Source organism: Somniosus microcephalus, chromosome 22 (genome assembly GCF_052327205.1).
Source record: "Somniosus microcephalus isolate GS21.2 chromosome 22, FLI_Smic_1.0, whole genome shotgun sequence".
Classification (NCBI taxonomy): Eukaryota; Metazoa; Chordata; class Chondrichthyes; order Squaliformes; family Somniosidae; genus Somniosus; species Somniosus microcephalus.
In genome coordinates this window covers 41,489,372-41,516,845 of record NC_141008.1, presented here as the reverse complement: position 1 = coordinate 41,516,845, position 27,474 = coordinate 41,489,372, and the positions used below count along the sequence as shown (strand labels likewise).

At 42.4% G+C, this 27,474-nt stretch overlaps 2 protein-coding genes across 5 annotated transcripts in view; one reads left to right on the top strand and one right to left on the bottom strand.

Moving 5' to 3' along the window:
• Positions 1-1,175: 1,175 nt before the first annotated feature.
• On the bottom strand, positions 1,176-7,484 carry pigw (phosphatidylinositol glycan anchor biosynthesis, class W). 3 transcript variants are annotated; one of them, XM_085964504.1, is made up of 3 exons: positions 7,263-7,484; positions 3,967-3,994; positions 1,176-3,533 (listed from the first exon to the last, which is right to left on the bottom strand). In XM_085964504.1, exon 3 carries the CDS (start codon positions 3,514-3,516, stop codon positions 1,990-1,992), a length of 1,527 nt encoding a protein of 508 aa, XP_085820630.1. In that variant the 5' UTR covers positions 3,517-3,533; positions 3,967-3,994; positions 7,263-7,484; the 3' UTR covers positions 1,176-1,989. The 3 variants fall into 3 exon arrangements, with proteins under 3 accessions (XP_085820630.1, XP_085820629.1, XP_085820628.1); XM_085964503.1 differs by lacking the exon at positions 3,967-3,994 and having other exon boundaries at positions 7,257-7,484; XM_085964502.1 differs by lacking the exon at positions 3,967-3,994 and having other exon boundaries at positions 7,263-7,483.
• Positions 7,485-7,578: 94 nt separating this feature from the next.
• Positions 7,579-27,474, top strand: part of myo19 (myosin XIX) — a 43,195-nt gene continuing 23,299 nt past the window's right edge. For both annotated transcript variants that reach the window (XM_085964501.1, XM_085964500.1), the window contains exons 1-7: positions 7,579-7,795; positions 20,227-20,374; positions 20,976-21,124; positions 21,632-21,745; positions 22,229-22,361; positions 25,208-25,277; positions 25,875-25,977. In XM_085964501.1, coding sequence (XP_085820627.1) covers positions 7,703-7,795; positions 20,227-20,374; positions 20,976-21,124; positions 21,632-21,745; positions 22,229-22,361; positions 25,208-25,277; positions 25,875-25,977 — 810 coding nt within the window. In that variant the 5' untranslated portion in view covers positions 7,579-7,702. The remainder of the gene's footprint in view (positions 7,796-20,226; positions 20,375-20,975; positions 21,125-21,631; positions 21,746-22,228; positions 22,362-25,207; positions 25,278-25,874; positions 25,978-27,474) is intronic.

Sequence of the window (27,474 nt, the reverse complement as noted above, 5' to 3'; positions counted from 1 at the left end):
TTCTGGCATGTATTGCTCTTGACTTTAAAAGTCAAGTTACTTGTTTGGTTTCCAGGAATAGGCATGGAGGCTGGATTTTGCCTTTACAAGTAGATCTGACTGACTGCCCTAACCTAGGGTTAGCAATCTGTTAATGTCCTAATTTGGACTGCGTAACCTTTTATTGAAATACCTGCAGATATTAATTTTCTCTTTGAGCTCCTCAGTACCACCATGTCCATTCAAGATGGCCTCTGCCAGTCACTTCTGTAAGCTGCTGTTTGGGAGAAGGCAAGAACACCTCCTAATTACTTTTCGCCTCCTTGTTGAGAAATTTCAGACACAAATCTACATCCTGTCACTTCATGATCCATTAGAAGTAATTTCTTAAATTGGTATATACTTATGTGAGACAAGATCTATTATAGTTGGAATAATGTAGTTGTGTAATTGAGATTTTGCAATTGTAATACATTTTTAATCATGTACAGCAGTAAGTTCACAACTCTTCTAAATAGTAATCGCACTTATAATCAATTAGGCATGACAGCAAGAAGCTCAACATGTGGATAAATATTTCATAGACAATTAATGGGGCTGTTTAATTAAAGCCCGTGTGTTTGTTGCTCAAGCACATTTTGGATGCATTATCCCGCCATTAAAAATAATACAAAGCAAGGGAAAATAAAGTTATATTGTACACTTCAGCATGCTCTGTAGAAAAGCAGCTTGACAAGAAAGATGCAAAGAAACTAACCAATAAAAAATTAATGTTCTTCTAAATTTCTTTGACATAGCCTTACATTTAAACAGTTTCAAGTACTGTTTTGGAATGTGTTAGTGGCAGAAAACGGGAGTGAAAATATTTCATGATTATTGTTTAATAATGTTTCTTTTTAACATTTGTTCTGAAATACTCTGGGATCGTGCACACTCACTGCAACAACTGCGGTAGAACTAAAATGAAATGTTATTATAAAGTAATCCTAGCATCATCCCACAAGGAACAACAGGATATCTGAAATATTAAACATAATGACTAATATTTGCTGCACAATGACTGCAATAGTGCAGCAGAAAATGCTATACAATATAAAAGCAGTCCTCTGTACAACTTCCAAAATAACAAGCAAGAAGTAAAAATGGTGGAAGGCTAGCATTTTTGCATTTGAAAGTAAAATAAACACACGTATGAGTATTTTTGGAGTACTATTTTAATTTGGCCAGTTGTTAGAGCAGTTAATTTATAAAGCATATATCAACATATTAAAATATATTACACAGAACGCATTATGAAAACTGGAATCAGTGTTAAGACATTTCACTTTATGGAGTAAATAAGATAAGATGGAGTGTTTTTTGTTGCGGTCAAGGCTTCAGCCAATCTACTATTTAAAAAAAAAAATCCTCTGTCTTACCAATTCTTAGTCTCTGTTCCATGCACCATCCCAGATCGGAAAGGCAAGTACCTTCACCACACAGACTGCAGCGGTTTAAGAAGGCGGCTCACCACCACCTTCTTAAGGACAATTAGGGATGGGCAATAAATGCTGGCCTTGCCAGCAACGCCCACATCCCATGATCGAATATTTAAAAAAAAGGCCTGCTTCTACCCCTTCACCAATACCACTCTGAAGTTAGTGCAAAAAAGTATGCAAGCGTGACCTGGAACTTACTTGCCCTCTGATTTTGCCAATGCTTCCCTATGACTGAAATAGGGAAATTAGCATGTAGGACAAAACCACACGCAACTCCACACCTGACCAGAATATCGTGCCACTTCTTAGATGGTACACTTTTCATATCATCTAATATTTGCTTTATCTTCTGCAGAGGATAAGAGGAAAAATAATAGGCAGATTAAGCCTGCACGTGCAGAGTAAGACACGCCATAAATTATGCGAGGTGCAATGTACCAGAGAAAATAATGATTCAAGTGCAAGAACTCTGATACCTATTCAGTGTCAGAATAGCTTTCCTTTTATGAAAGTGAATCATTGAACCAGCAAATCACCAAAACTTTAAAGTAATGTCATTGATGTGTAAAGCGTACACAATGACACAATTACAGAACATATAAAGCAGAAGTACAAATAAGGAACTAAATGTGTTGCTATGAACAGTATCTATTGTAAGGTTCACCAAACCAGTCAAAATATTCGATTGCAGGAAAAACAGCAGTTGGTTTCTGCTTATGGCTTCAATAAGACAGAAATCTATAGTGGTTTTATCCACCTTTCCCAAAGGATTGCTTTTTAACAAGGTCCTATCCTTCTTGTGTTGGGAGGAATCTGGTAAAATGTTCCATGAACATGGCACATTAGACATCCCCGAGATAACTTTGACAAATACTAAAACAAGATCAGCCAGCATGTGAATGATTAGAAAAAACAAACTTTGCCCGACTGTCCATAAAACAAAACTGAGATTGGCCATCCGGCGAGATACTGGCTCCGTGAGTGCCTCACACACATGCAGTAGCAGCCACAATATCAAAATAGTCATCACAAGGCAACCTTGCACTTTTAGCCAGTCTATTACCAATGTCCTCTTCTTCATTATGTAAATGCCAGCCTGTACACCAGCCATGTAAATAGCTATGTATCCGAGCATTGAAAAGAGCCCTTCTCTGTTGGCATTAATGAACCCAACCCTAGTGCCTTTGCCATCACTTCCATGCAATATAAATTGCTTCAGATTTGTAGTTTCAAGGAGCAATTGATAACATATGGCAATGCTAGCTGACAAGATCCAAGAACTTCTAACAGGACATAATATCAAAAGAAAAGATGACAGGATCCTAACTATTGCCAGTGTGAAAAAGAAGTTCCAATGCAAACCATATTCAGATACGTGCTCATGGTAATCCACTGCTTTAACACTTATTAGGCGAGCTAACCCTAAGAATACTAAGGGCCAAACTGCTATGATCTGTTTAACCGCAAAACTAAATTTAGAATGCGATATATTTTTGTTCTTTTGTCTTGCTTCAGGAGAAACAAGTGCATTTGCAAAAACAAAAGCTGCCACTCCAAAATCCATAATCCCAGTCCCATATGTTTCAGCTTTAGCATAGCGTCTTGGAAATATTGGAAAGTCCACAGCAAGAATGCTGATGCCAGTCTTTATGTTAACAAAGACTCGAAACAAAGTGACAAAAGGAATGTAATTCACATCCAAGCTGGTTTCCAAAAAAGATCCAATGACTTCTTTCAAGTGTTGATGGGCACATTGTTTTCTTTGATTGTATATCTGAAACACAGATATCACAAGAATAGCTGCTAGAACCAGCACCACCCAGTGAAGCACATCTGACAAGACAGTGCAGGACAATACAAGAGATGCCACCAGCACAACAAAATCAATGAACAGGAGCCTTTTCCATGATGATCTTGTGCATCTTCCAACGAAATACATCAATACCAATCCTCGGTAGGTGACACATAATGCAGACAGAATTAAACCCAATAAATTCTCAGCTAGGGTAGTACCGCTCAGGTTACTGATAAATGCTTCTTTGAATTCTTTTTGTGCCATTTTGGTTATTGTTTTTCCTGAAAAAGACAAAAAAAATATTTATATTCGTCCCTGATGACATGCTGTATACTTGTAAACTGAAATATGGTAATAGATTATTGGAAAACAAACTAAAAATTATATACAGGAAACTCTTTATTATCCGGCACCGACGGGACCGGCGTGGTGCCGGTTGATCAAAAAGTCCGGATTACAGAGAGATATACTTACCAAGGTATGAGAGCCCCGTATACGGCCACAGATCCAGGCGTCTCTGTTGCATGGCAACAGGTGCAGGAACCCCGGTTACACGGCCACAGGTCCAGGAACCCCGGTTACACGGCCACTAATATGAATTAAAACTTACCTGAACCTACTCCTGAATTTTGCCGGTGAAGAGAGATTTCCGGTTATTTAGGTGCCGGTAAAAAGAGAGTTTCCTGTAATTGATTTACTAATCATACAAATTACCTAGAATTAGTTGTTTCTGTTAGATCAGCTGGGGAGATAAAAATAGATCTTATTAGATCAAATGTGTTTTTAAGAATAACTCTAACATTCTTATATCAGATGCCCATTTTAAAGGCATTTGCATTTTTTGTCCTCATTTCCTGTCCAAAAAAAAGGCTGCTCCTGAGCTTTTTGCTATGCCACTGATCTATCTAAAAGTGGCCTTGGGCAATTCACCCACTACTAGGAAAGCATCTGACACCCGCTTGATGTCTTCTGTGATGGCACAAGTGATACTGAGCAGTCACCTTGTAAGGAACTGGAGGTACAAACCCAAGTCCCACCGCTCTTACTTTAGTTTGCAGTAACACCAATATCCTGCACCATGATGGACCTCAACTTGAAACAGGTGATAACCGAGAAATGGTTCTGCACATTGGCTAATGGCAAACCCACATATCAGTCCAGAACTATTTTCCAACAGTCCATCTAGAATCTAGACAAGAATACAGAAAAGGTACTGAAGTAATTAAGAGCTCAGGTATCATCCAGGAGTTGTTCTGCCTACCTCCCTTCTGCAACATTATCCATGCCCGGCTGGCCCTGGAGAGGGAGCATGTGGTGTCCACCGGTACCCTTGAGGCTTTCCGCGACCGGTGGGCACCGCAGGGTATAGATTGCATCCTGGATGCTCACAACATTATAATTTGATTATTGTTTATGTTATTGTTTGGTTGTTATATTTGTGGTGCACTTGACTTAATGGCCAAATTTTCCTTAACTTGGCGGGTCTGGTGCGGCCGGTGTTGGGTCACAAACCCGCTGCTGGCTTCACTCCACAGTAGAAAATGAACTTACCTTAATGGAGTCTATTAAGCCCGCCCAATTAGATGGAGCGGGTCTGGTGACATCAATCATGACGTGTTTTAAGCTGGGATCCTTAAAGGGACCCTAGTCACATTAAATTTTAAGTTTAATCTAACGTAGTAGGTGTTGAATCTTTACTGTACAATAATATAATGAAAGTTATGAGTGACAAAGAAATATTTAAATATTATCATCTACAAATACGATCAAGAACATAATTTAAAAAGTACATTAATTGGGAAGTTATTGGTGCTTTAGTCACAAATCTATAGACTTTTGTATCAGTAACTGGTACAAATAAAAGATGTGTGCGTATAGGTATTACATAAAATTAAGCAGATTTTAAATGTAATTGTAAAAGGGTGGATTTACAATCTTATGTAAGTTCAGCAGAAGAGCTGTGGAATCCCTGACAAATAGTGTAAGTGGTGCTTATAATGTGTTTCTGGGATTTCTGCAGCTCTTCCGTTGAAGTTAACAATGGAAAAGTGAGAGAAGCTTTGCAGAAATTCACCCTAAAGTCTCAGACTGAAAAATTAAATTACTGTAGTCATATTCAGGGACTGAAAGCAAATTGAACTAGTGGAATGAGTGATGAGACTGAAATTGTTACAGTTGATGACTTGATTTAATGTGTAACTGGACAATCACAGTATACTGTGAGAAAAACCTGACCAGAAACACCGCAAAAATGTATTTAAATGGTATATGTCATTTTTTTATAGTGCAGATCAATTCACAATTACTGTTGAGTTGGAAGGCAACAGCCAAGAGTAGCCAGTGAAAAATGTATTTCCCTCAGCATCCAGGGTAGCACTTACTTTTCAGGAATTTCTGAATTAACATTTACCAGTAGCTTTTCAAGTAGAACCGAATCTCCATCAATCTGTTAGCTGATGTAATCAACATGTTTTTATTTTGGTTTATTTTCCATGCTGTCAAGTCATCAGCTGGAGCAACGGCCACAGAACTCCCGCCTCAGGTTGACAGACGTGGTTCCCGAGCTGCGTGAATCCCGTGGCCATGCAAGGAAATTTAAAAAGATGGGTGGGGGGGGGGGGGGAAGACTCTAAAGTACCTGATAATGATTTCAATTGGGTCCCCCACCGATGCAGGTTGGGTCTGTTCCATGATGAGAGACATGCCTGTGGAAAAGGTGCGTGGGAGCTAGATGACACTTCACACCAGTATTGTAGTTACAGTGTAAATGTAGCCTGAATCTGGAATCAAGGCCTGAGTGGACACAGGAGCAATGGACCAAAGCAAATAAGAAGGAGCCTTGCTTCACTTTGTTTTGAGTTAGCTTGGCTAAAACACTTAGGCCTAGAAATTCATTAAGGCGCTGCCAGCTTTGCGCCCAGTTAACGCCTAGAGTGATTTTGCGCCAGAAATGAGTTTGCGCAGATATTCAGCGCAGCGGTATTGGCGGCGGTAGCCGTTAGCGCTGCGCCGGCACCGATGACATCATCGGTGTGCGCAGTGCCCCGGTTCCGCCCCGAAACCGGCCCAATCCCCATAGTTAGTTGCGGCCGCCTCCTCCGAAGCGGCCGCAAACAGCGACCAGAAAATGGGGCCGTCCTGCTGCCTTAGTGGGGCGCTTTAAAGCGGAAGGTGCGGCCGGCCGCTTTTTTGGTGGCCGCCTGCCCGCACCTCCTTCCCCGGCCTCCTCCACCGCGGCATTGCCGGCTGCTTTCCGCGAGCCCGGCACTTCTCCGTGGTGCCGGGCTCATTTGCCGGCACTATCCAGCGGCGATCTCCCCGTTGCAGGCAGCTCCCCCTTAAGAGGAGGCCTGCAGTACCGCAGCCTGCCGCTCCGCAGCGGCTGGCGCAGCGGCACCAAGAGCGCTGATATTCAGTGTCAGCGTCCCAAGCGGAGGCGGGCACACTCTGGTATAGCACCCGGTTCCGAATTGGGGCGCTAACAATGAATATCTGACGATCGCTATAGGCTTCCCGCCCAGCGCTAACTTTTGGGCGCTAGCCAGCTGGCGGGGCCATAGTGAATTTCTAGGCCTTAATTTATACTGCACAGGCTTAGCATTAGTGCATTCATACTTTCAAAATTGATTTTTTTGTTGTTGAAAATAGTCCTCAGGAGAAATAATCTTGCAGGCTATTTGTGACAACTTGCTACAGTGACCTCTACTGTCCTTGGCCCGCCACCGATTGCACCGTGGAAAATTGAGCCCAATGTTTTCTGTTTGTGGTGCCCTAGGGCACTTGCCTTAACGTTTTCTGTTTCTGCTGAGTGACATTGGGGCAATTCAGTATCACCACCACCACAGCTTTACCAGAAAGGCTGCAGGTATCATCCAGGTGAAGCCAAGTTAGGGAGAGAGCGGGGGGAGTTCATCCCCCCCCCCAAACTGAGCCACATCTAAAACGCAAATGTCACCCAACACTTCCAGAATTAAAAGCATTCAGAGGAGGGTCACTTTGCTCACTTGTACCTGGCTGTGAGGTTCACCGCAGAACCTTTCCCGATTGTTCAGAAGCGCCGCTTAGGCTGAGGTTTACCGCGGGGGAGCCGGGCCTGGCCTGGCCTGGCCGCTCCGCTACAGGTGAACAGCGAGAGCGGCCGTCCACCGGCGGTCATGGGTGGACACGGGAAGAGCCGCTCGACACAGCTCTGGGCGGCCTCGGTTAGTGAAGGAGGGGGGGGAGTCCGGCGTCCGACTCCCACACCGGCCTAGCGGAGGCCCGAGAAACCCGAGGTTAAAGGTCAGGCGGACGAGAACCTCCGCCAGGCACCGCGAGATCTGGGTGAGCGCGTCCTTCAGAACCGCTTGAAAGTGCGGTGAGTGAGTGAGCGGCTCGAACTGTGCACCAGAGCGGCCTTCTCGCCTCAGGCAATGCATCAGTGAACGAACCCCGGCAACTGAGGCCGGCGATGGCCGCCTCGAACACTAACCGAGCGGCGCGGGACGCTGTTTCCCGCCGGAGAGGCGCCGCGCCTGCCCGCTCCACTACAGCAGGGCGCCAGGTAAGAGCGTCCGGCTGATCCCGGGGGAAGGGGGCTGCGTGTGCTTACAGCTGCCAGTGCCGATAAACGCCCCCCCTCCTCTTCTGTCAGAGGCTTACTGACCGTGTTAGACGAGGCGCAGTGTTTGATTTTCATGTAACAGGAATGACCATCACAAGGGCGATGTCACCTTCATGTGTCCCATTGCACCGGGCACTTTCCCTACATTCCCTAGAAACCGCTCTAGTTTGAATGTGAGGCAAACTGCAGGCGTTTTTTTTTTAAACATCAACGTGTGGAAAGATTAAGGAAGACAGTGAGGGGTGTAGAATAAACGCTGTTAACCTTATCTGGGAGGTTTAAATTTCATACAATGTCCACTTCTGAGATTGTAGACTCTGGCCACCAAGTTATTTTTAATTCTAAAACGGTGACTGTTGCTGATCTCTTTTGGGGGGGGGGGGGGAAGGGAAATCTGTCTGGGAGGAGATGCTCAGCCTAACTGAATTTACAGCAGAAGTGACAATTGCTGTAGCACCATACATTGATTACAATTACTAAAATTTTAATACTCTATACTGAGCACCAGTAAAAAGGTGCTTTAGTAATAATTTCAATTTATGTACATGTAAATTCAGTTTCCTCGAACTGCATTTTAGCATGCTGTAAAGAATTCAGGTAGGATGCAAGCAAGATAGTTATGCACTTGGAGGTCACCTGCAGTCTGACCTGACAGCGTGCAGTGAGTTAAGATGAATTGGTATCACATCTGCTTCATGGATGTAGAGTGGTGGAATCAGCTAAGTTTAGCGAGCAATTCTTAAAGGGTACATTTACACTCCAGCTATAACATTGGTAAGAACTCGTTTCACTTCACACCAGTATTGTAGTTACAGTGTAAATGTAGCCTGAATCTGGAATCAAGACCTGAGTGGACACAGGAGCAATGGACCAAAGCAAATAAGAAGGAGGCTTGCTTCACTTTGTTTGAGTTAGCTTGGCTAAAACACTTAATTTATACGGCACAGGCTTAGTATTAGTGCATTCATACTTTCAAAATTGATTTTTTTGTTGAAAATAGTCCTCGGGAGAAATAATCTTGCAGGCTATTTGTGACAACTTGGTACAGTGACCTCTACTGTCCTTGGCCCTCAACAGAGTGTTTGTGTTCTGAAAATGAATGTCTTCTCCTGTCTTATCAGTTTTCAGATGTTGGTTCATATTTAATTAACCTTTTTCACAAACTTGGCTCTTGGATTTCCCACTCTATCTGGAACAAGTGACCGCACATCTGGCTTGCTTCCAGTTCCTTATCTTGGGCTGGACTCTCTCTTCCCAACTGTTTTTGTTGCTGTTGTACAGAAATTAGTTCTGTGTTGGAATGAATTCACATTCTTGGTAGGCATTCTTGGACAGTGCTGGAGCAGCCATAGTGTCATCCTGATCTTGCTGCCAGACTTACTTTCCCTTCCAGTGCAGTAATTCCTGTCTATGGATGGTCTCGTCTGCTTTTCCTTGCCTTTCAAATTTCAGCTTGGCTCAGGTTTCAAGCCCTTCTCGAGAGCCTGAGCACACAATAGGCTGACAACTGAAGGAGTGTTGCATTGTCAACGGGGTCATCTTTTGGATGAGATATTGCATTGGGACTCTGTCTGCCTCTTCAAGTGCCCATGGCACTATTCTAAGAAGAGCAAGAGTTCTGCTGATGTGCTGGCCAACATTCCTCCCTCAACCAACACCACCAGAAACAGATGAGCTGGTCACTCCTCTCATTTACGGGACTTGCTGTGTGCAAACTGGCTGTCTTGTTTGCCTACATAACCGTGAGTACACTAGGATGCTCTGATGATGTGAGACTTTATATAAATGCTCTTTATTGGCCTGCTTAGACACTTTGAGGGGCATATTCTAATCGACTTTCCTTCCAATTCACGCATTCAGCATATTACTGATATTCCACTTATTATGGGGTAGGAGCAAAACCGAACTTTTGGTGGGACCAGTGCTTTGTGTTTTCCCTGATCTTTGCAGAACAGATTTGTTTGGTTATTGGGCACTTCAGCATGTTTTATTTAGAAGGTAACATTTTCTATGATTTTCTCCAGGTGCACCTGAAGAATGTAGAAAATGTCACCTGGACAATTATACATGGGGGGTCTTTCTTTAACATTTACTTCTCAGACAAAACTGGCATTTATAAATGTTGAGATGCAAATTTGCTATTTTAACAGCACATTTTGTTAATGGTTCAAATAGTTGCTTTTATATTTAACCTCAAGAAATCCAGATAAGGAAGGGAAAAATCATCCAAGTTTCCTGACTAATCCATTCTCTTGATGGGACGATGCTCATACAATACCATCTGAATTTTCATAGTATTTCAAAACCAACTTTCACTCTCCCTTATCTGCTGGGAACTGTATGTGTGTGGGTGTCAGATGAGGGCAGGCTCAACTAAGCTATGATGTCTGCCACAACTGTATAGCTTGCTAGCTCGACTCACGCCTGAAGAATGAGAAATTATGTGAGATACGGATGGGGTGGCTGGCAATAGTGTAAATACACTCCTGCAGAACATGTTCACTTCTGGAAAGGAGAAATATGGACGACATATGGTTTTTAAAAGAGGAGAAATTAGATGCAGCAGATACTTGATTTTAACCTCGCCAGCAACCTGTTGCTGTGACTCTATCATAGAAATGATAAAGCAGAGTGCATTTCATTAAGGAAAAAGTTGCACACTATCCCCTGAGCGTGCTGATGATTCCTTGAATATATGTTGGAACCTTTGAATTGCACCGTAGATATTTTATCGTGGGTAGTGTGGATTCTGCTTTACATAGACTGGGAGCGGTAGCCACACAATTCGATGATTTTTTGGCTTGCATTGCTGGAATTTGAGTAGTTTCATGCAGCCTTTTACAATGCTGATCGAATCCTATTCAATGTGGGTATTCCCTCATAGTCTAAAGAACAGTTTCTGAGTGTTGGAAATGGAAATTATATACATCAATTAAATTTGACTTTACAGTGGAAATAATAGGTTCCTGAAAAGGTTGTGTCGGGGTGTTTATGGGGGAAATTTTTCTGATGGTGATAGTTGAACCATTAAATCCCTGGTGGGCACGGCAAAGTTCCTAGGATCTCCTCCACTGAAACAGTCTGACTTTATTGAAACGGTCGAACCCTGAGTTTTGCGTCTAACTCCACCCTGTTGAAAAATGTAATGTTGTCATTAGTAGGATTTCTCGAAATTGTTTCAGAGTGGGCTGTGGGTTTTCTGTTCCAAAAGTAGCAAGCTGGAAATGACTCACAGCAGCCACATGCACACTGAAGTTACTGTCCTGACTTGTGAGCAATGCCTGGGTTGCAGTGCTTGGATTTCACACTAGCAACTTCCATGCTGTAATCAATAACCGTAACTTTTAATTTTTGTATTTGTTCTTTGGGTGATGCATTGAGACAATTGTAAAAAAATTGTTCTCTTAAGTGAGAAGAAAATACCAATCTAATCATTTGGTAATTTAGTAATATATGTAAGGGCTTAAGATGTTTGACCAGTTTTTGCCCAGATTGAACTGCAGTCGTTTTTTTTTTCTCCCCAGAAATGTTTAAGTTGCTTTTGTAACTGTTAGCATTATTGGAATAAAACTTGACAGATGTTTCAGTGAATTTTCGGAGCAGAAATGTGAATGTTGTGTGAATACATCTCCTGAATCCTAGACATGTATACCATCTACAGAGTTGCAGTGGAAGATATTTGTAGAATAAAACTTGCTGGAAGTGGCACTGATTATCCTCGCTCTATTTGTAGTGTCAGTCACATTTGAGAAGTCCTTATCACCTCACAACTAGTGCCAAAAAGAAGTGAAACTCATTGTGCTAATAATTTGTACGAGAGAAGATTTCTGTTTTTTGGTGTGCTCTGTTCCCATCCCCACATTCTTTTCCTTCCTGATGGTCTTGGCTCCTTGCTGGGGTATGGATCCTTGGATGCCAGTTGGCTTCCAGTATATTATTTAAGCAGCTGTTCCTCATGTGTGAGCCCAGTATCGGCAGGCTATTTGAGCATGAAGTATCGCAGCTGAGCCTCCGTCTCTCCTTGCCTGAAGTTCACCAGGTAGGTTCTAGCGGTGGTTCCCAGTTATTTGGGAGTGATCAGGAACTCCTGGCTAATTTCAGTTGCTTTTTCACTTTTCATAACCCAGCGTGATCAAGCCAATTACAGTACTGCCTTCCAGGCTAAGATCAACTAACTCAGCACACACTGGGAATTGAACCTGGGATCAAACCTGATCTGTGTGGTCCCTCATTTATCATTTGAATCATTGGGGGAGTTGGATTTCTACTTTTAATTTAAAAGCAAAAACTAGAGGAACAAGCACTGGCTGATTTTTAGAAATGCTGAACAGGCAAAGAAAGCAGAAAATGAACTGAAGATGTTAGCCAAAATACAAACTTTTAGTACTTGCGAAAACACATTATGGTTCGCCAAAGGTGTCGAAGCTAATTTTATCAGACGTATCCAAAGACACGATGAAGGAATACAGATATATTTATGATAAGGTCAAATAACTTCAATGCTGGAATGGTTCCATGTTTAAACACTTCCAGTAACCTCTAAATGTGTCCGATATATGCAACCAATGAGAAGCTTGAAGCAGATCTGGAAGTGGGCGAGCCTTTTCGTTTTTTGAAAATGAAGGGTCAAATCTGTAACTGATGAAACCACGTTTTGCCTTATTTTAGAAATGCATTCCTAATCTCAAACTGCAGTATGACTGTGACAGGCACTAACTGCCACTGTTCATTGAGAAGTTTTGTTCTTAAAGCTGTCTGAGCAAATAGAATGTCTGCTAACCTTCATTGCTGCCACATTAAAGTTTTGAAAGAGATTGGTGTAATCCGTACGTCTCAGAATTGTCTGGATGAATGACAGAAACGGATTTTGTAATCCTGTTGTTCCAGAAATGCAAAGAGCCATTCTTCTAATCGATAATGCATCTGCATACTCATCAGAGATGTTCTCTGGAGAGATGGAGATTGTTCTATCTAAGAACACTAACTGTTCAATAAAATCCATTGACCCTTGTGTGCAATAAAAGCCACGAAATATATTTACTGACAAAAGTGCTTGAATTGATTTTTTTTGTTATCGTCCGTGTAAGTCAAATGAGCATGAAGGATGTTTTGTATTTCGCTGCTGAAATGTGGAATAACTTAATAGTGTTTCAAATGTACTGAAACTATTTGGAATAGAAAATTGAGCATAAGACATTGAAGCGGAGGGGTCAGCTGTACTTGAAATTGGCTGGTAGGAGTATTGAAAAGGCATTACAGGAGTGGATAAATATGGAGTAATTAAATTGGATGTGCATGGAGTAACTGAGAAGGCTGTGCTGGAGTGGATGTGCATTTGAATGACTCACCACGATGCTGTAGGAGATGATCGCATAGCTGCAATAGTGGAAAATAGAGGCTAAGACTGATTTTAAAAATCTGTGGGTCCAACAAGTGTGAGGAACTCTGAGACTTCTTTGTCACTAAGATTTGAGACCATTGTTCAGGTGTCTCTGCTGCATACCCCCTTCCCCATGCTCACCTAGCCCTGAACTGGTGTCCTTTTCTAGTTTCTCTCCTATCTCCCCATGTGCCCCCTCTCAGTTCATCTTGTCCATGAGACCCACTTTCTGCTCTCTTGATACCATTCCCACAAAACTGCTGACTCAGCTTCCCTTCCTGGCCCCCATACCTGCTGACATTGTAAATAGTTCCCTCTCCTCTGGTACTGTCCCTCTCCCTTTCAAAACCACTGTCATCGCCCCTCTCTTTAATTTTTTTTAAAAATCCACCTTTGAGCCATTGCAAACTACCACCACATCTCTAACCTCCCCTTCTTATCCAGAGTTCTTGAACATGTTGTCACCTCCCAAATTTGTTCCCATCTTTCCTGCAACTCCATGCTTGAATATTTACAATCAGGTTTCTGTGAATCAAGTTCAGTCCATTATTGTTTGATTATGCTTCTGCGAAGTGCCTTGGGACGTATTTCTATGTTAAAGGCACTATATAAATGCAAATTGTTCTACTAGTCCAATGATGGAGGGATATCAGGAAGTATTAAAATGACTAGAACATTGGCCCAGAAATTCGGGTCGGGGGCTTCCCGCGGATGTAAGCCCCCGATCTGCACTTACCTTGCGCGCCAGCCGTTGAGCTGTGGGCCCCTGTGGAATTCCGATCCTGGGCCTCCTCCAATTGCCGGCGCGCAGTGCTTGCGTATCCCAGGGGCGCAGTTAGTTCGATGCGTCCCCTGGGATCACATGGGCCATGGGCAGCCAATCGGAGCAGGGAATGCTTCATTCATAAGTTTGACCGGAAGAGCTGTCAAAACTTATAAATACTACCGCCCCAAAACATCACTAAATCTTCAAATAAATAAAAAAAAAAAGTCACATTTTTAAAATAAACTATAAATTAAATGAAACAACTATTTTAAACAATTTAAATTTTTGAAAAATAATTTTATTTTCTAACAGGGCTAAAAATAAACTTACCTTTCTTTAAAGTATTTAAAAATAATAAAACTGGAAAAAATGTTTTAATTTTAATTAATTCACCACTTGTAAAAAGCAGGCTTTACGCCTGCTTTCTAAATATGTAAATTCTGGAGACTTACCCTCCCGGGAAAACCTGCAAAAAAAAACCTAAGTTCGATGCGCACGCGGTGCCTCTCCTGCGCACGCGTTCGAACTCTGAACCCCTTCGTTCAGGGGAACGGAAGTGCCGGTTTCCTGCGCATGCGCAGTGCATGCAGGAAACCGGCACTTCCATAGGGCCTACGGGTGAGTACCCCGTGTGTACTCACCCGTGGAGACCCGAATTTCTGGGCCATTAAGTCGCGGCAGATCCAGCATAACTTATACTTTTGCGGTCTTTGATCAATATGGCAATGAACAGACCATCAAACAACAGACCATCAAACAACAGACCACCAAACAAAGAATCAACACTATTCTTCTCTTGTGCTCATCAGGATGAAGAACGTTGATGCTGAGAAACGGAAATTGTTTCCATTTTTGACATCCGGCACAAGCATCTAGCATCCCTATGTCACTCTCTTCTAACCATGTGCCTGAGCTCTAGCCTCATTAAATGCACCCCCTTCTGCATTTGTGACAATTTCCATATCTCTTAGCAGCCATCCTTGGACCTCCTGAGTGAGATTACCAAATTTGGAAAAACGTTGTGCTGCGCTTCTCACGCTTACTACAACTTGGATTGAGATTGCCTAAACTCATTCATGTCGGATATCTTTACAGCCATCAGACAGGGGGCTCTTTCATTCCATCATTCTGAGCTAGATTTGAACTTGAGGTGAAAGGCTGGTAGATGACCCACTGCACGGCCCTGTTCCCAACATAACCATTGCTCGAGTACACGCTGCTTGAGTTAGAGGCTGCCCCTATTTCGAGGCAGTGTGTAGAATAGCAACTAATTCTGCCCTTTGTTGTGGCTGTTAATCCAGTTGCCCTTCAGACATTCAGGTATTAGAGGAATTACACCTCTGGGTGTATGAGGTTACACGGCTTTTTAAAATAAACTAAAATGCAGTGAGTGCATTTGAGTTCTATTATGTTGGTGCTTTTTCTTATGCCGATGAAGCAACCATATTTTACAGCCTTCATTTGTTCCCCCTACACTTTTCCCTAGTGCCATTTCACATATTTTGTTTACATCTCCTGTCAAGTCATTTCTGTTTAGGTTGGTAATAAAATCGAACTTCAGCTGTCAGCCTATCTCGGTTGGTAGCACTCGAGCCTCTGGTTTGGAAGGTTGTGGCTTTGAGCCTCGTGCCACGATTGGATCTCATAATCCATGGCTGAGACTTCACTCCAATGATGGAGGAGGTGAGATGTTAAACTGACGTCCCATCTGCCTGTTCCAATGGCCCCCTGGCATTATTTGAAGATGATCAGGGAGTTTTCTTTATGTTCTGGCCAACACGTCTTCCCTCAACCATACTGCCAAAAACAACTGGTCATTTATCCCAAAATCTGTTGGATTTTGCTGCTGTAGAAAGACTTGTCTACATAACAATAGTCATTGCACTTAAAAAGTGATACTATTGTGTGAAGTGTTTTGAAATTTTCAACTTGAGAAGCCACTATATAAATGTTGTTATAACATTTAAATGAAACTAATTTGAATGTTGAACTTGTATTCAGAATATTTTGGGAATTGCCTGAAAGACACCTGATGCTTGCCAGAAACTAGGAAGCTTTTTGCATCTTTAGAAGTCTATAGAACCAATGATATTTACAGTATCGAAGCAGGCTATTCAGCTCATCATGTTTGTGCTAGAACAGTCTAAATCTAATCCAACTGCTTTGCTGTGTCCCCAAAGTTTTGTACCTTCCTGTTTCAAATATTTATCCACGTTTCTCTTTTTAAAAATGCAATGGTTTCTACTTCAACCCACTGTGACCGTGCGTTCCACACTCCAACTATATCTCTCTAACCCTTCTCTCCTCACTCTCACTGACGATTTTAAATTGATAACCCTTGATAAAGGGAAATTGTCTTTCCCTTTCACTCTATTAAAACATTTTCATGGTTTTAAAAAAAAAAAAAAAAAAAAAAAAAATTCTTATTACATCGCTTGGCCTTGTCTGCTTCAGTGGTAATAATCTCCTTCACATCTGAAGCCGCTCTTCATAACTGGTTTCTTATCTCCGGCATCATCTGAATTAATCTACACTGTATGCTGTCTAACCATTGCTTGTACAAATTTATCATTGGTGTATAGAATTTATAAAGAGAAGTATTGGCTTCTCAGTCTGGATGAAACAGTTAAAAATCTTACATGTTTTGAGGTTAGTGGGCAGAATAACTTAATGGAATAGCTTAACTCCAAGTGAAATTCTACTTTGATATCTCAAGCAGTCAGAAGCCTTGACACAATAAGGGGTCATTCCAAAGTGCTTTACTGGGGGAGGAGGGAGGGGGAAAATAGATAAAAGAAATTATGAGCCATGGTAGAAGAGAACCTAAACTGTGGTTGAAAAGATGGGTTTTGAGAAGGTTTCTAACAGTTAAGCGAGAAATGGAGAGGTTTAGGGAGGGTATTCTAAAAATGTAGGATCCAGACAATTGAAAGCTCTGCCACCAATGCTGGGATGGAGAGGAGGGAATATACAAAAAGGATAAGCCGGAACATTGAAGGGTGCGGGAATGGATTAAGGGCTGGAGGAGGCTGCAGAGTTAATTGCGGGGTGGGGGTTGGGGAAGAGAGCCATGGATGGATGGATTTGAATAAAAGGATGAGGATTTTAAATTCTGTGTGTTGGATGACAATGAGCCAAAGTACCTCACCAAGGATGAGAATGACTGGCGAGTGGGAATTAGCGAGGGACAGGGTACAGACAGCTGATTTTGTAACCAGCTGTAATTTATGGAGGGTGGGAGGCCAGCAAAAAGAATATTGAAGAAATCTAGTGCAGGTGACAAAAGTGTGCATAAGGGTTTCAGTGGCAGTGGGGTGAAGTACGGGCAGCAACGGGCAATGTTGTGGAGGTAGAATAAGCAGTCTTGGTGATGGATATGGGTTTAAAGCTCAACTTTGTTTCAAACAAGATGCCAAGGTTTTGCATGATCTTGTCATATGGCCGGAGATGGTCTCGCTGACCAACAGGTGGGCAGGGTGGTGGGGAGAGAAGAGAGGGTGGTGTGCAGGTCATGACTTTACACTTCCCAATGTTCGGTTGAGGAAATAGTGACTCGTCTGTGGCTCTGCATCAAATAAGCTGTCTAGCAGCACAGAGGAGTCGAGAGAAGTGACGGAGAGGCCAAGCTCAGTGTCATCAGCGTACATGTAGCAGCTGACCTGTGAATGCAGATGCTGTCAGTCTGTAGTTAAAGAATGGGGCGGGGGGGGGGGGGCGGGATCAGGACCGATCCTTGCGGGGAGTTCTGAGATGATGCTGCCTGACCAGGAACAAGCCACTGCTGGAGATGCGAGTCTGTATGTGGACAGGTAGAGGTGAAACCACAAGGGCAATGAGCTGAACAATGGAGGAGAATGGTGTGGCCGATCATGGCGAAAGCTGTGGAGAGGTTGAGGGGGATAAAGCACAGTGGTCATCACAGAAGTTGTCATTTGTAATTATGGCCAGGGCAGTCTCAGTGGTGTGAGCAGAGTAAGAGCTGCATTGAAGGGATTCAAAGTTTTTTTTGGGGGGGCGGGGGGGAGATGGGCACAGTGCTGGGAGGCGATGACATATCCTGAGGACCTTGAAGAGCAAAAGGAGGTTAGAGATTGGTGTGGTTGTTGGAGAGGATGGATGGGCCAAAGGAAGAGTTTATGAGGAAGTTGGATTTGAAAAGAAGAGGGTTGGTGCCTGATGAAAGAAACCCAGTGTTGGCAAGGGGTCATTGAGTGGGGAAGAGCACAGGAAGTGGGGTTCATGGAAGATATGAGCTTGGAGAGTGATGAGATGGGGCGGGGCGTGGAAATGGGAGAGAAACCGCAGAGTGATTGGAGAATTTGAAGTAGGGTGGATGAGAGACTGAGGGAGGTCAGGAACAGCAGGGGAGAGGAGAGTGAAGTAGCAGTAGAGGCAGATCGTCTCAATCTTGAAAGCAATGAAATCCATGAGCCCTTTGCAGTTGGTATTGAAGGGTTGGGTCTGAGGAGATGATATCTTCTGGGAGAAAGTGCAGTGTGTTGTTCTTGTCCTCCCAGGATGATCCTGGAGCAGTAGGAGGATTGAGGAAAGCAAGGCATAACAGTGCTTAAAATGGTTAAGCCAGCGCTGGTGGTGGAGGAGTAGATGAACGTGTGCGTGAGGTATGAACAAACTTGTTCTTCACATTTCTCTACCTCTCTGCCCCCTCTTCCACCTCCACCCCCCCCCCCCCCCCCCCCCCAAACAAACGCATAGATCCATGGGGGCATTGTGCCCTTGTACATTGCTGAAGTGACCATTTGTCATGCAAGTCTGGTCAGTGAGTGTTCGAGTCTTGACCCTGCGTTTCAGCAGGCTATAACAAGCATAGGGAGCCTCCCTGTCTAGCTAGTTCTGCCCTCCCTCACCTGACATCCATGCACCTGGTTTTTCCAGAAGGTTACCATTTTAAGACTGGAAGTCCTTACCGATTTTATTTCTCCCCCATCTGTATCGCCCTGGCTGAGATTAGCTAACTCGGGGTTGAACCTGGGAATTCCATATGGTGCATGTGGATGATTGACCTACCGAGAAGAATTGATCATTTTAGTGTCTGCTTTCCTACCATCGTCTAGGACAAGGTGGAAGGGGAATGATTTTATTTTTAATGTCATTTGGTCCTTGTGAAATTTTGCCACCTTCAATATGAGGTTTTTCAGTGCCGGTGAATGATGCAGTATTTTCATTGTTGGCACCCTATGTCGACATCAACCACTCCCAGGTCACTTGTAGTTCCCTCCTAATTCTATCTCCGCTCCAAACTCCGGATAGCACCCTCTTGCTGTACCGGTGTGACCATTCCCAATGTTTCACACCAGCCATTCTGTACTCTCTTTGAAAGAGATTGCCTATTTAGGGACAGTTTAATGTTGTGGTCCCACAGAGGATCCTTACAGCCAGCAGATAGAATGATGAGATGAACGATTCCTCTAAGCAGGATTTGAACTGAGGCCCCAGAGTTGAAAAGTCGTGTTCTAGACTAACTGCACAACCCCAGACCCCCAGCTCCTTATGTAAGCAAAGCACAGAAGCAGCGATCAATGCTATTTTTCTACATTCTTTTATATTATAACTTTCCTTCTATTTTTCACGGAGTTGCTTTTATTACCAGATTTATTATCCTTTCTTTGTAGATTTTAGATTCTGTGTCACTGACCAGGGTTGTTTCACCAAAAGCAAAACAAACTGGAGTTCCTAAATAATTAGGACTGAGGTTACAAGTTCTGTTCACTTTAAGTGTGCGGCACACCTGAGGGTAATCTAACAAATGCAATAGCACACAAATACATTGTATAACTTCCATACTGTAACAAACATTGTTTACAGCTCCAGTAAGAGGAATACTAGTTGGCAATAAAAATTAAGCAAGGGTTCATGTTCTAGAAAACGTTCATAGTCATAACGGCACAGAAGGAGGCCATTCGGCCCATCGAGTCCGTGCCGGCTCTCTGTAGAGCAATCCAGTCCGTCCCATTCCCCCGCTCTAACCCCGTAGCCCTGCAAGTTTATTTCCCTCAAGTGCCTATCCAGTCTCCCCTTGAAAACATTGCGTGTCTCCGCTTCCACCACTTCCGTCGGCAGCGAGTTCCAGGTCCTCGCCACTCGCTGCGTAAAAACGTTTTTCCTCACATCCCCCCTGTATCTCTTGCCCAAAACCTTAAATCTGTGTCCCCTAGTCCTTGTACCATCAACTACATGTTGAATGTCTTGTGGTTCTTTTTTCAGACTAATGGCTTCAAAAAGGCCCAGGCTTCAGATCACACTACATTGAATCACACACTTGAGGAGGAGATAAAAGCTTTTCTCATTAATGAAGATGAGTTGCACCAGTTTGATGACCTCACTAAAGTCAACCCAGTGACAACTGCCACAGGTATCTAATACATTGGGTCGTGACCTGATTTTTGTGGCATACTTGGTTTTTAAAATATGGGATGTTTGAGTATGACTCTGATACTTAATGTATGACAGTATTTCATGTATTAATAATGGAAGAGCAAGGCACATATTCTTGGGTGAGGTAAAACTGTAAATATGAAATCAGACATGTCTGGAAATACACAGATCCATTTGTCTTCTGAGAAAGACTGGTGAACTTAAGGATAAGGCCCCTTCAACAGAACTACTTTTAGAAGTACAGGTATGTGTTAATTTGACAAATTCAAAGTGATGTTTCTGCCTTTGTTCATTATCCAACTTCAAGGTTGGGTAATTATTATATTAGCAGTCCGATTATCCAAATTACAGAGGCCAAAGTACATGCTGATGGAGATGCTGGGTAAACAAAGGGACCTTGTGTTAAATGAACATATTCTTTACAGATACTGGATTATAATCTAAACCATTTGGATCAACAAATCTCTGTTCAAAATAAAAGGCATGATACATTAGATTTCACAGTATTTTTAATACCATGCAATCTGCATAAATTGAACAGTGAACATCATTCCTTTTTTTTTCCCCCTGTCTCCCAGTTTTAAAATGTCTGCAGGCAAGATATGCGGCCAGTGTGTTTTACACCAATGCAGGTTGTACGCTGGTGGCTCTTAACCCATTCCAGCCTCTGTCTAACTTGTATTCCCCTGGCGTGATGAAGGAATACCACACTGCGTCTCGGCCACAGGTAACTCCAGTACAGAGTGGCACTTGGTGCTTTAGTCATATAATGTGCTTGAAATAAGTAATTGATTGCAATGGTATTGATTCCAAATTCTGTAACCTATATAATCAAAAATTAGCATTTAATTTGTGTCCAGTTTATTCTGACCATTTCTTCAATGTGATGTACGCTATGGCCAGACCATGAATTTGCTCAGACTATTTAGCTAAGTCCTTTAAAGTTGAATAATTGAGAGCAATCCCTCTGGTTCCCAGGCCATGTATGTTGAGAATATGGGAACGGCAGCTTAATTAATTTGTCTAATGATGATGATGCGGTCAGAAAACTTAATTTGATCTCCACAGAGATGCATTCCTCAGCAGCAGCTGCACGTTCACATTTGTACTCGCTTACCTGTAAACTTACCAGTTTTACAGTAGTAATAATTCAAGACTTTTCACTTTTTACTACTTTAGTGTCTGTTTTATACAAATAATAAAAACGTCGAGATTAAGTCTTTCTATTCTTCAGGAATTGAAACCGCACATCTTCACAGTGGCTGAACAAGCCTTCAGGAATGTACAGAGCCACATTGAACCAGTTAACCAGTCGCTAATAGTCAGTGGGGAGAGTGGTGCTGGAAAGGTAAGAACTCAACATGAGGAATGTAGTCAGATCCGCAAATAAACAAACCTCCTGCATCCACAAGTTAACCGGTGTGGATGTGATTTTGGAAAATGGATTTTGATCATTATAAGCAACTGATCACTACAAAAAGTGATGAGTACAGTAGGATTGCACTGAACTGGCTTTATTGATCTGTGCCTTCCTCAGTAATGAGGCATATAATCGTGATGCAGTTGTTCCAAATTTTGTTATTTTTTTCAATAGTGTTTTGGTAGCAAATCTCTGATCACCCTATGAAAACCAATATTTTAAGTGCTCCAGCATTTGGGCGCATAATTTTTCTGTTAAAATTACAAGGCAGGAAAATGACCAGGACACAACCAAGCAAAAATGCTTGCTTGTTACATGGCCATGTTTTCAAGATCCATAATGGAGATGTTCAACAGAAACCAGCTTCGAACCTTTATAACCATGCCTATTGATGAAATGTCCCTTTTGCAGACCTGGACCTCACGGTGCCTTATGAACTACTTTGCCACAGTTGCTGCCTCGTCCACTTCTGTAAAGTGCCAAGAAAATGTGGAAAGGATAGAAAAGAGAGTACTAGACTCCAACCCTGTGATGGAGGCTTTTGGTAACAAAGCTTTCTGCTTTTAATTAAATTGAATGAATGTTTTAGAATTTAGTGAAATATTTTGATTGGTTACCCAGTATGAAATATTCCTTTATACTGTATTGGAATTTGGAATCGAAGTCTAATTACTAACCAGAAGAAGTGGTCCCATTTAATATTCACATCATATTGATCACATTATTAAGTGATCAGATCCTTGCTTACATTATGTGTCTGTGCACTGCAGATTCATTGATGTGGCCAGTGTTCTATGAGATAACTTGGAAGGAACCAGAGGTATAAAAATCAGTGCTGTGGTGACCGTCACTGACCACTGGCAGTGCAGTCCTGTGATCAGTGTTTGCAGCTCAATATCCAGCAGACAGCATAACTCTGTCACTGCCTCCCTGGTGAAACAGAGCCTGTAGATGCATCCTTGGATATTGCAAGGTAGATGTGTCTGGGTCCTTATGTGGGTAAGGATGAGTGTAGACCGTCCACCTCTGGTGTAAGTAAACCTACTGCCCATCGCTCCTTTCTTCCTTCTCTATAAACTGCAAACAGAGGAACACCCAAAGCAGTTCCCATATTCAGAATTTAGTTTGTAACAATCGAAATACAGGAAACTATTTTTTATCCGGCACCGACGGGACCGGCGTGGTGCCGGTTTATCAAAAAGTCCGGATTACAGAGAGGTATAGTTAAAAGGTACAAGAGCTCCGTACACAGCAACAAATCCAGGCTTCCCTGTTGCTTAGCAACAAGTGCAGGAACCCCGGCCACAGACCAAGCGTCCCTGTAACAAGTGCAGGAACCCCGGTTACACAGCCACCGATCCAGGAACGGCCACTAATATGAAGTAAAACTTACCTGAACCTACTCCTGAATTTTGCCGGTTAACAGAGGTTTCCGGTTATTTAGGTGCCGGTAAATCGAGAGTTTCCTGTACAGCTTTAAATACTCGCATTCTTAAAAGAAACCCAGAATATTACTGGCCTTTTACCACATTTTATAATGAGCAAGCCAAACACACAGCACATTCCCAGTGAGAGAATTGGGAATCACCATAGGGATTCATTTGCATTGCATTTCTGTGATATTTACCATTTTTAAGTGAAGTTCTGGTTTACTCTGCAAGAGTGCTTTCAGCTGATCGGAAACCAGTTGGACAATGTTCCCTAATGTTCCCGAATAATCAGGAGATAGAAGTGTATGATTTGGATAGTTAATGGCCTGGATTTTGCAGTCGGCGGTGTACCTTCAGAGTACGCCACCGGCATCTGAATAGAATGCGCACTTACCTGCTGGGGACCCTCATTCGCAAACTTGCTGTTTGACGCTACGTACTTGAGGGCAGCATAATGGCCCACGGATCCCTGGGGCGCAGTATGCGTGACAGCGTACCTGGGGTCACGTGGGCCGGTGCTCCAATCAGGAAACAAGGTTTCTCATTCATTTAAACCCTCAGTACTAGAGCCTTCCAGGATTTAAATGTGCATAAACATCTATGCAATAATATTATTTATAATACAGCTAGTATTACAGATTTCCCATCTCTATACAGATAATAGCAACACAACTTCAGAACCAAATATGTATCTCACTCCGTGGAAGCGCCGAGTTTCTCCGAGTACACTGTCATACCCACTGCAATTTCTGGCCCAAAATATCCATCTGTAGTGAACAGTCTTAAGTAGCACGATTCAAAAATGGATTTGAGGTAGTGTGTCTTGCACGTTTACCTGTGTACGTGCCACAAACTAATGGACCACAAATTTGTGTCCACAATTCGCAATATGATGAGTTACCATCTCGGCCAATCCATTTGAGATGAACAAGAAAGTGCTTCCCCAGTGGGATTCATAATTTAAAAAAATCAGTCGACAAATCCCAGATTGACTCTTGTGCACCACCTAGTGGGCTACTGCAGAACATCATCGGCTTAAATATTGGAACAGGCTGCTTGCTCACTCTTGTGGTCAGATAATGATGTGTGACAGAGAATTGTGAGTGGTTGGGGTAGGGGGAAGAGGCAAAGGGGGGAAAAATGAAAATAGAGGAAAAATGAAAATGGGGAAAGTGGAAAAATAACAAAGGGATGCAATTGGAGAACTCTATATTTTATCTACATTTTAGGAAAGAAAATCAGTACAGTAATATATTTTGGTAAAGTCTGGAAGTAGGTTTGTTAAGCAGTAGAAAAGGTATGAAGTTAAAGCCAATGAAAACAGTGGCAACATGTTTCTTGGAGGCCATGAAACTATGGATGAAAAGCTGGTTATTTTGCATGTATAAACCACTGCACAGTGAATGCCAGAGACCAGTTAAACAATACTAAGACCAAAAGGAAGTGAACATGATAGATTTGCAGATGACTTAAAACCATGATTCTGGAGGGAAGTAAATAGCGCCTCAAACAGATAGTGCTAGATAATACAGTTTTATGTCGTGGACTAAGAACCATGAAGAACTGTCAAGTCATTTCACTTCGGATGCGAGAAAAGTTTCCATGAATTGGCCCCAGCACCTGGGTTTTAACTATGACCAGATTTTGGACAAGTGTGCAGCCCAGCATCCTGGGATGATTTTTTAGTAAATGGCCAAGTTCTGATGTGCTGAACCACCCAGTTTTTTGGTGCAACCTGGCCAATTTAAGATGCTGAATTGAATCTCTGTCTAATATTGGATATTTTCAATTCAACTTGTATTCAATTAAAAAAAAATTAAAGGGTTGCTCCATTCCTTTTTTTTTTGTAAAATGAATCTTGGGCATGAAATTAGAAGGCTTTCAGAAACTGGAAGCGAGACTTTCTAAGGAGAGCATAAAATGAAGTGATCACTTCATCAACATTATTTACTGTTCACAGGAAATGCTTGCACACTACGGAATCACAACAGCAGCCGATTTGGAAAATACATCCAACTGCAGTTAAACAGGTAGTTTTACGATCAGCTGTGTGTGTGCATTTATTCAATCTGCTCTTAAATTCTTCAAAAGATTTATAGAGAATTTTCAGAAAAATAATATTTTCCATGGTAAAAGCCCATTCTTTACTGTCTTATTGGTGCATGGTTATAAAACACATGTAAGTGATGACATTTTCATTTAAATGACTGTACTCCCCTGATGCAAGTTGTTCAGTTAGTAGCTGAACCATACAGACCGAGAAGGTCCACTGTTTGATGCTGAACTGTGCGGAGTTAGCCGATCTATTAAGTGGCACTATAATTGGCCTAATGAGCCAATGGGTTAGGGAGGTAGAAATCAGCCAGGCTCCCCGCTCCCCATCTAGCAACAAACCTTTCTGGAAGTGTACATGTGTAGAAGTATGTTGAAGACCGGATTGGCCTTGGTCATGATGTCCTTTGTGGCAAAACAGCTTGCTTAACACACTCTCCTTTTTTGTGTGTGAAGAATGATCACTTGAGCACTTGTTCCAGGTGCTGCCTATTTGAGCCCCTCTCCTGTGCAACTAGAATCTTGGTTTTTTTCTCTTTTCCTGATGATCACTACTAACATGTTTTATTTTCCAGATCACAGCAGCTGGAGGGAGCCTCTGTACAGACTTACCTGTTGGAGAAAACACGAGTTGCCTATCAAGCTTCCTCTGAAAGAAATTTTCACATTTTTTACCAGGTAAGGCAGTGATACTGTATATAAAAGGCAGTTTTCACAAATTTAGTGGATTCTAATGCAAGTTGGAATTTTATATTGAAAAAGTTGGAGCTGGCAGGTTATTGGGGCAGAGTTCATAAACCAGAACCAGTACCAGCCACAATACATTCTGCCACACTTCACAGTGGGAGAGTAGGATAAGAAATGGCAACTCTTGATGTGGGGATTTATGCTGGGATGTGGAACATGTGGAGACATTTATGTTGATGAAACAGAAACAAAATGCTGGAAAAATTTAGCAGGTCAGGCAGCATCTGTGGAGCAAACCGGCAAGTTAATGGCCCAGAAATTCAGGTCGGGGGCTTCCCGTGGGTGCAAGCCTCCGACCTGCACTTACCTAGTGTGCCGGCCGTTGAACTGTGGGCCTGCGTGGGATTCCGATCCTGGGCCTGCTCCAACTGCCGGCGCGCAGTGCTTACGTATCCCAGGGGCGCAGTTAGTTCGATGCGTCCCCTGGGATCACGTGGGCCATGGAGAGCCAATCGGAGCAGGGAAATGCCCATTTATAAAATTGACAAAGAGCTGTCAAAACTATAAATACTATAAGCCCCAAAACATCACTCAAACTTCAAATACATTAAAAAAAAATCACATTTTTAAAATAACTATAAATTACATAAAATAACTATTTTAAACAATTTAAATTTTTGAAAAAATTTATTGCATTTTCTAACGGGGCTAAAAATAAACTTACCTTTCTTTAAAGTATTTAAAAATAGTAAACCTTTGGAAAAAATGTTTTAATTTTAATTAATTCACCACTTGCCTTGTTAAAAGCAGGCCTTGCGTTTGATTTTTACATGTGTAACTCCTGGAGACTTGCCTTCCCGGAGAACCCTTCAAAAAAAACGTAAGTTCCAGGCGCACGCGCTGCCTCTCCGGCGTACGCGTTCGACCTCTGAACCCCTTCCTTTAAGGGAATGGAAGTTCCGGTTTCCCACGCATGTGCAGTGCATGCACGAAACCGGCACTTCCATTGGGCCTACGGGTGAGCACCCCGTGCGTACTCCCCCGTGGAGACCCGAATTTCTGGGCCAGTGTTTCAGAACATTGATGAAGGGTTCACATTAGTAAGGTTAACTTGTCTGTTCTCTCCACAGATGCTGCCTGACCGGCTGAGTGCTTCCAGCATCTTAATTTTTCTTTTTGTTTAAATTGATGACCATCTGCTTGCAGGTTTACATTAGAGCTATAAAATCCAGAACTGGTGTCCATGGATAAGCTTCTGACGCCAGTTTAGGTTAATTTTGAAGGTTTACACTGGAATCGTGGAAATACACCATATAAGTGGGGACTTGGGTTGCAGTTTTATTATATCTGACAATTCCCAGTTATAGAGGAAAAAGCACTGTTATTTGAGAAACACTTTCTAGATTGGCGCCTTTTGCTGTGTCTAAAACCAAACAAGCGTAGAATATGATCGTAAGTTCTAATACCAGCACATCATAAAATATAAGA

Bases quoted from the DNA above. Each gene is read 5' to 3' on its own strand.
- pigw (XM_085964503.1), bottom strand. From the start codon at position 3,516: ATGGCACAAAAAGAATTCAAAGAAGCATTTATCAGTAACCTGAGCGGT.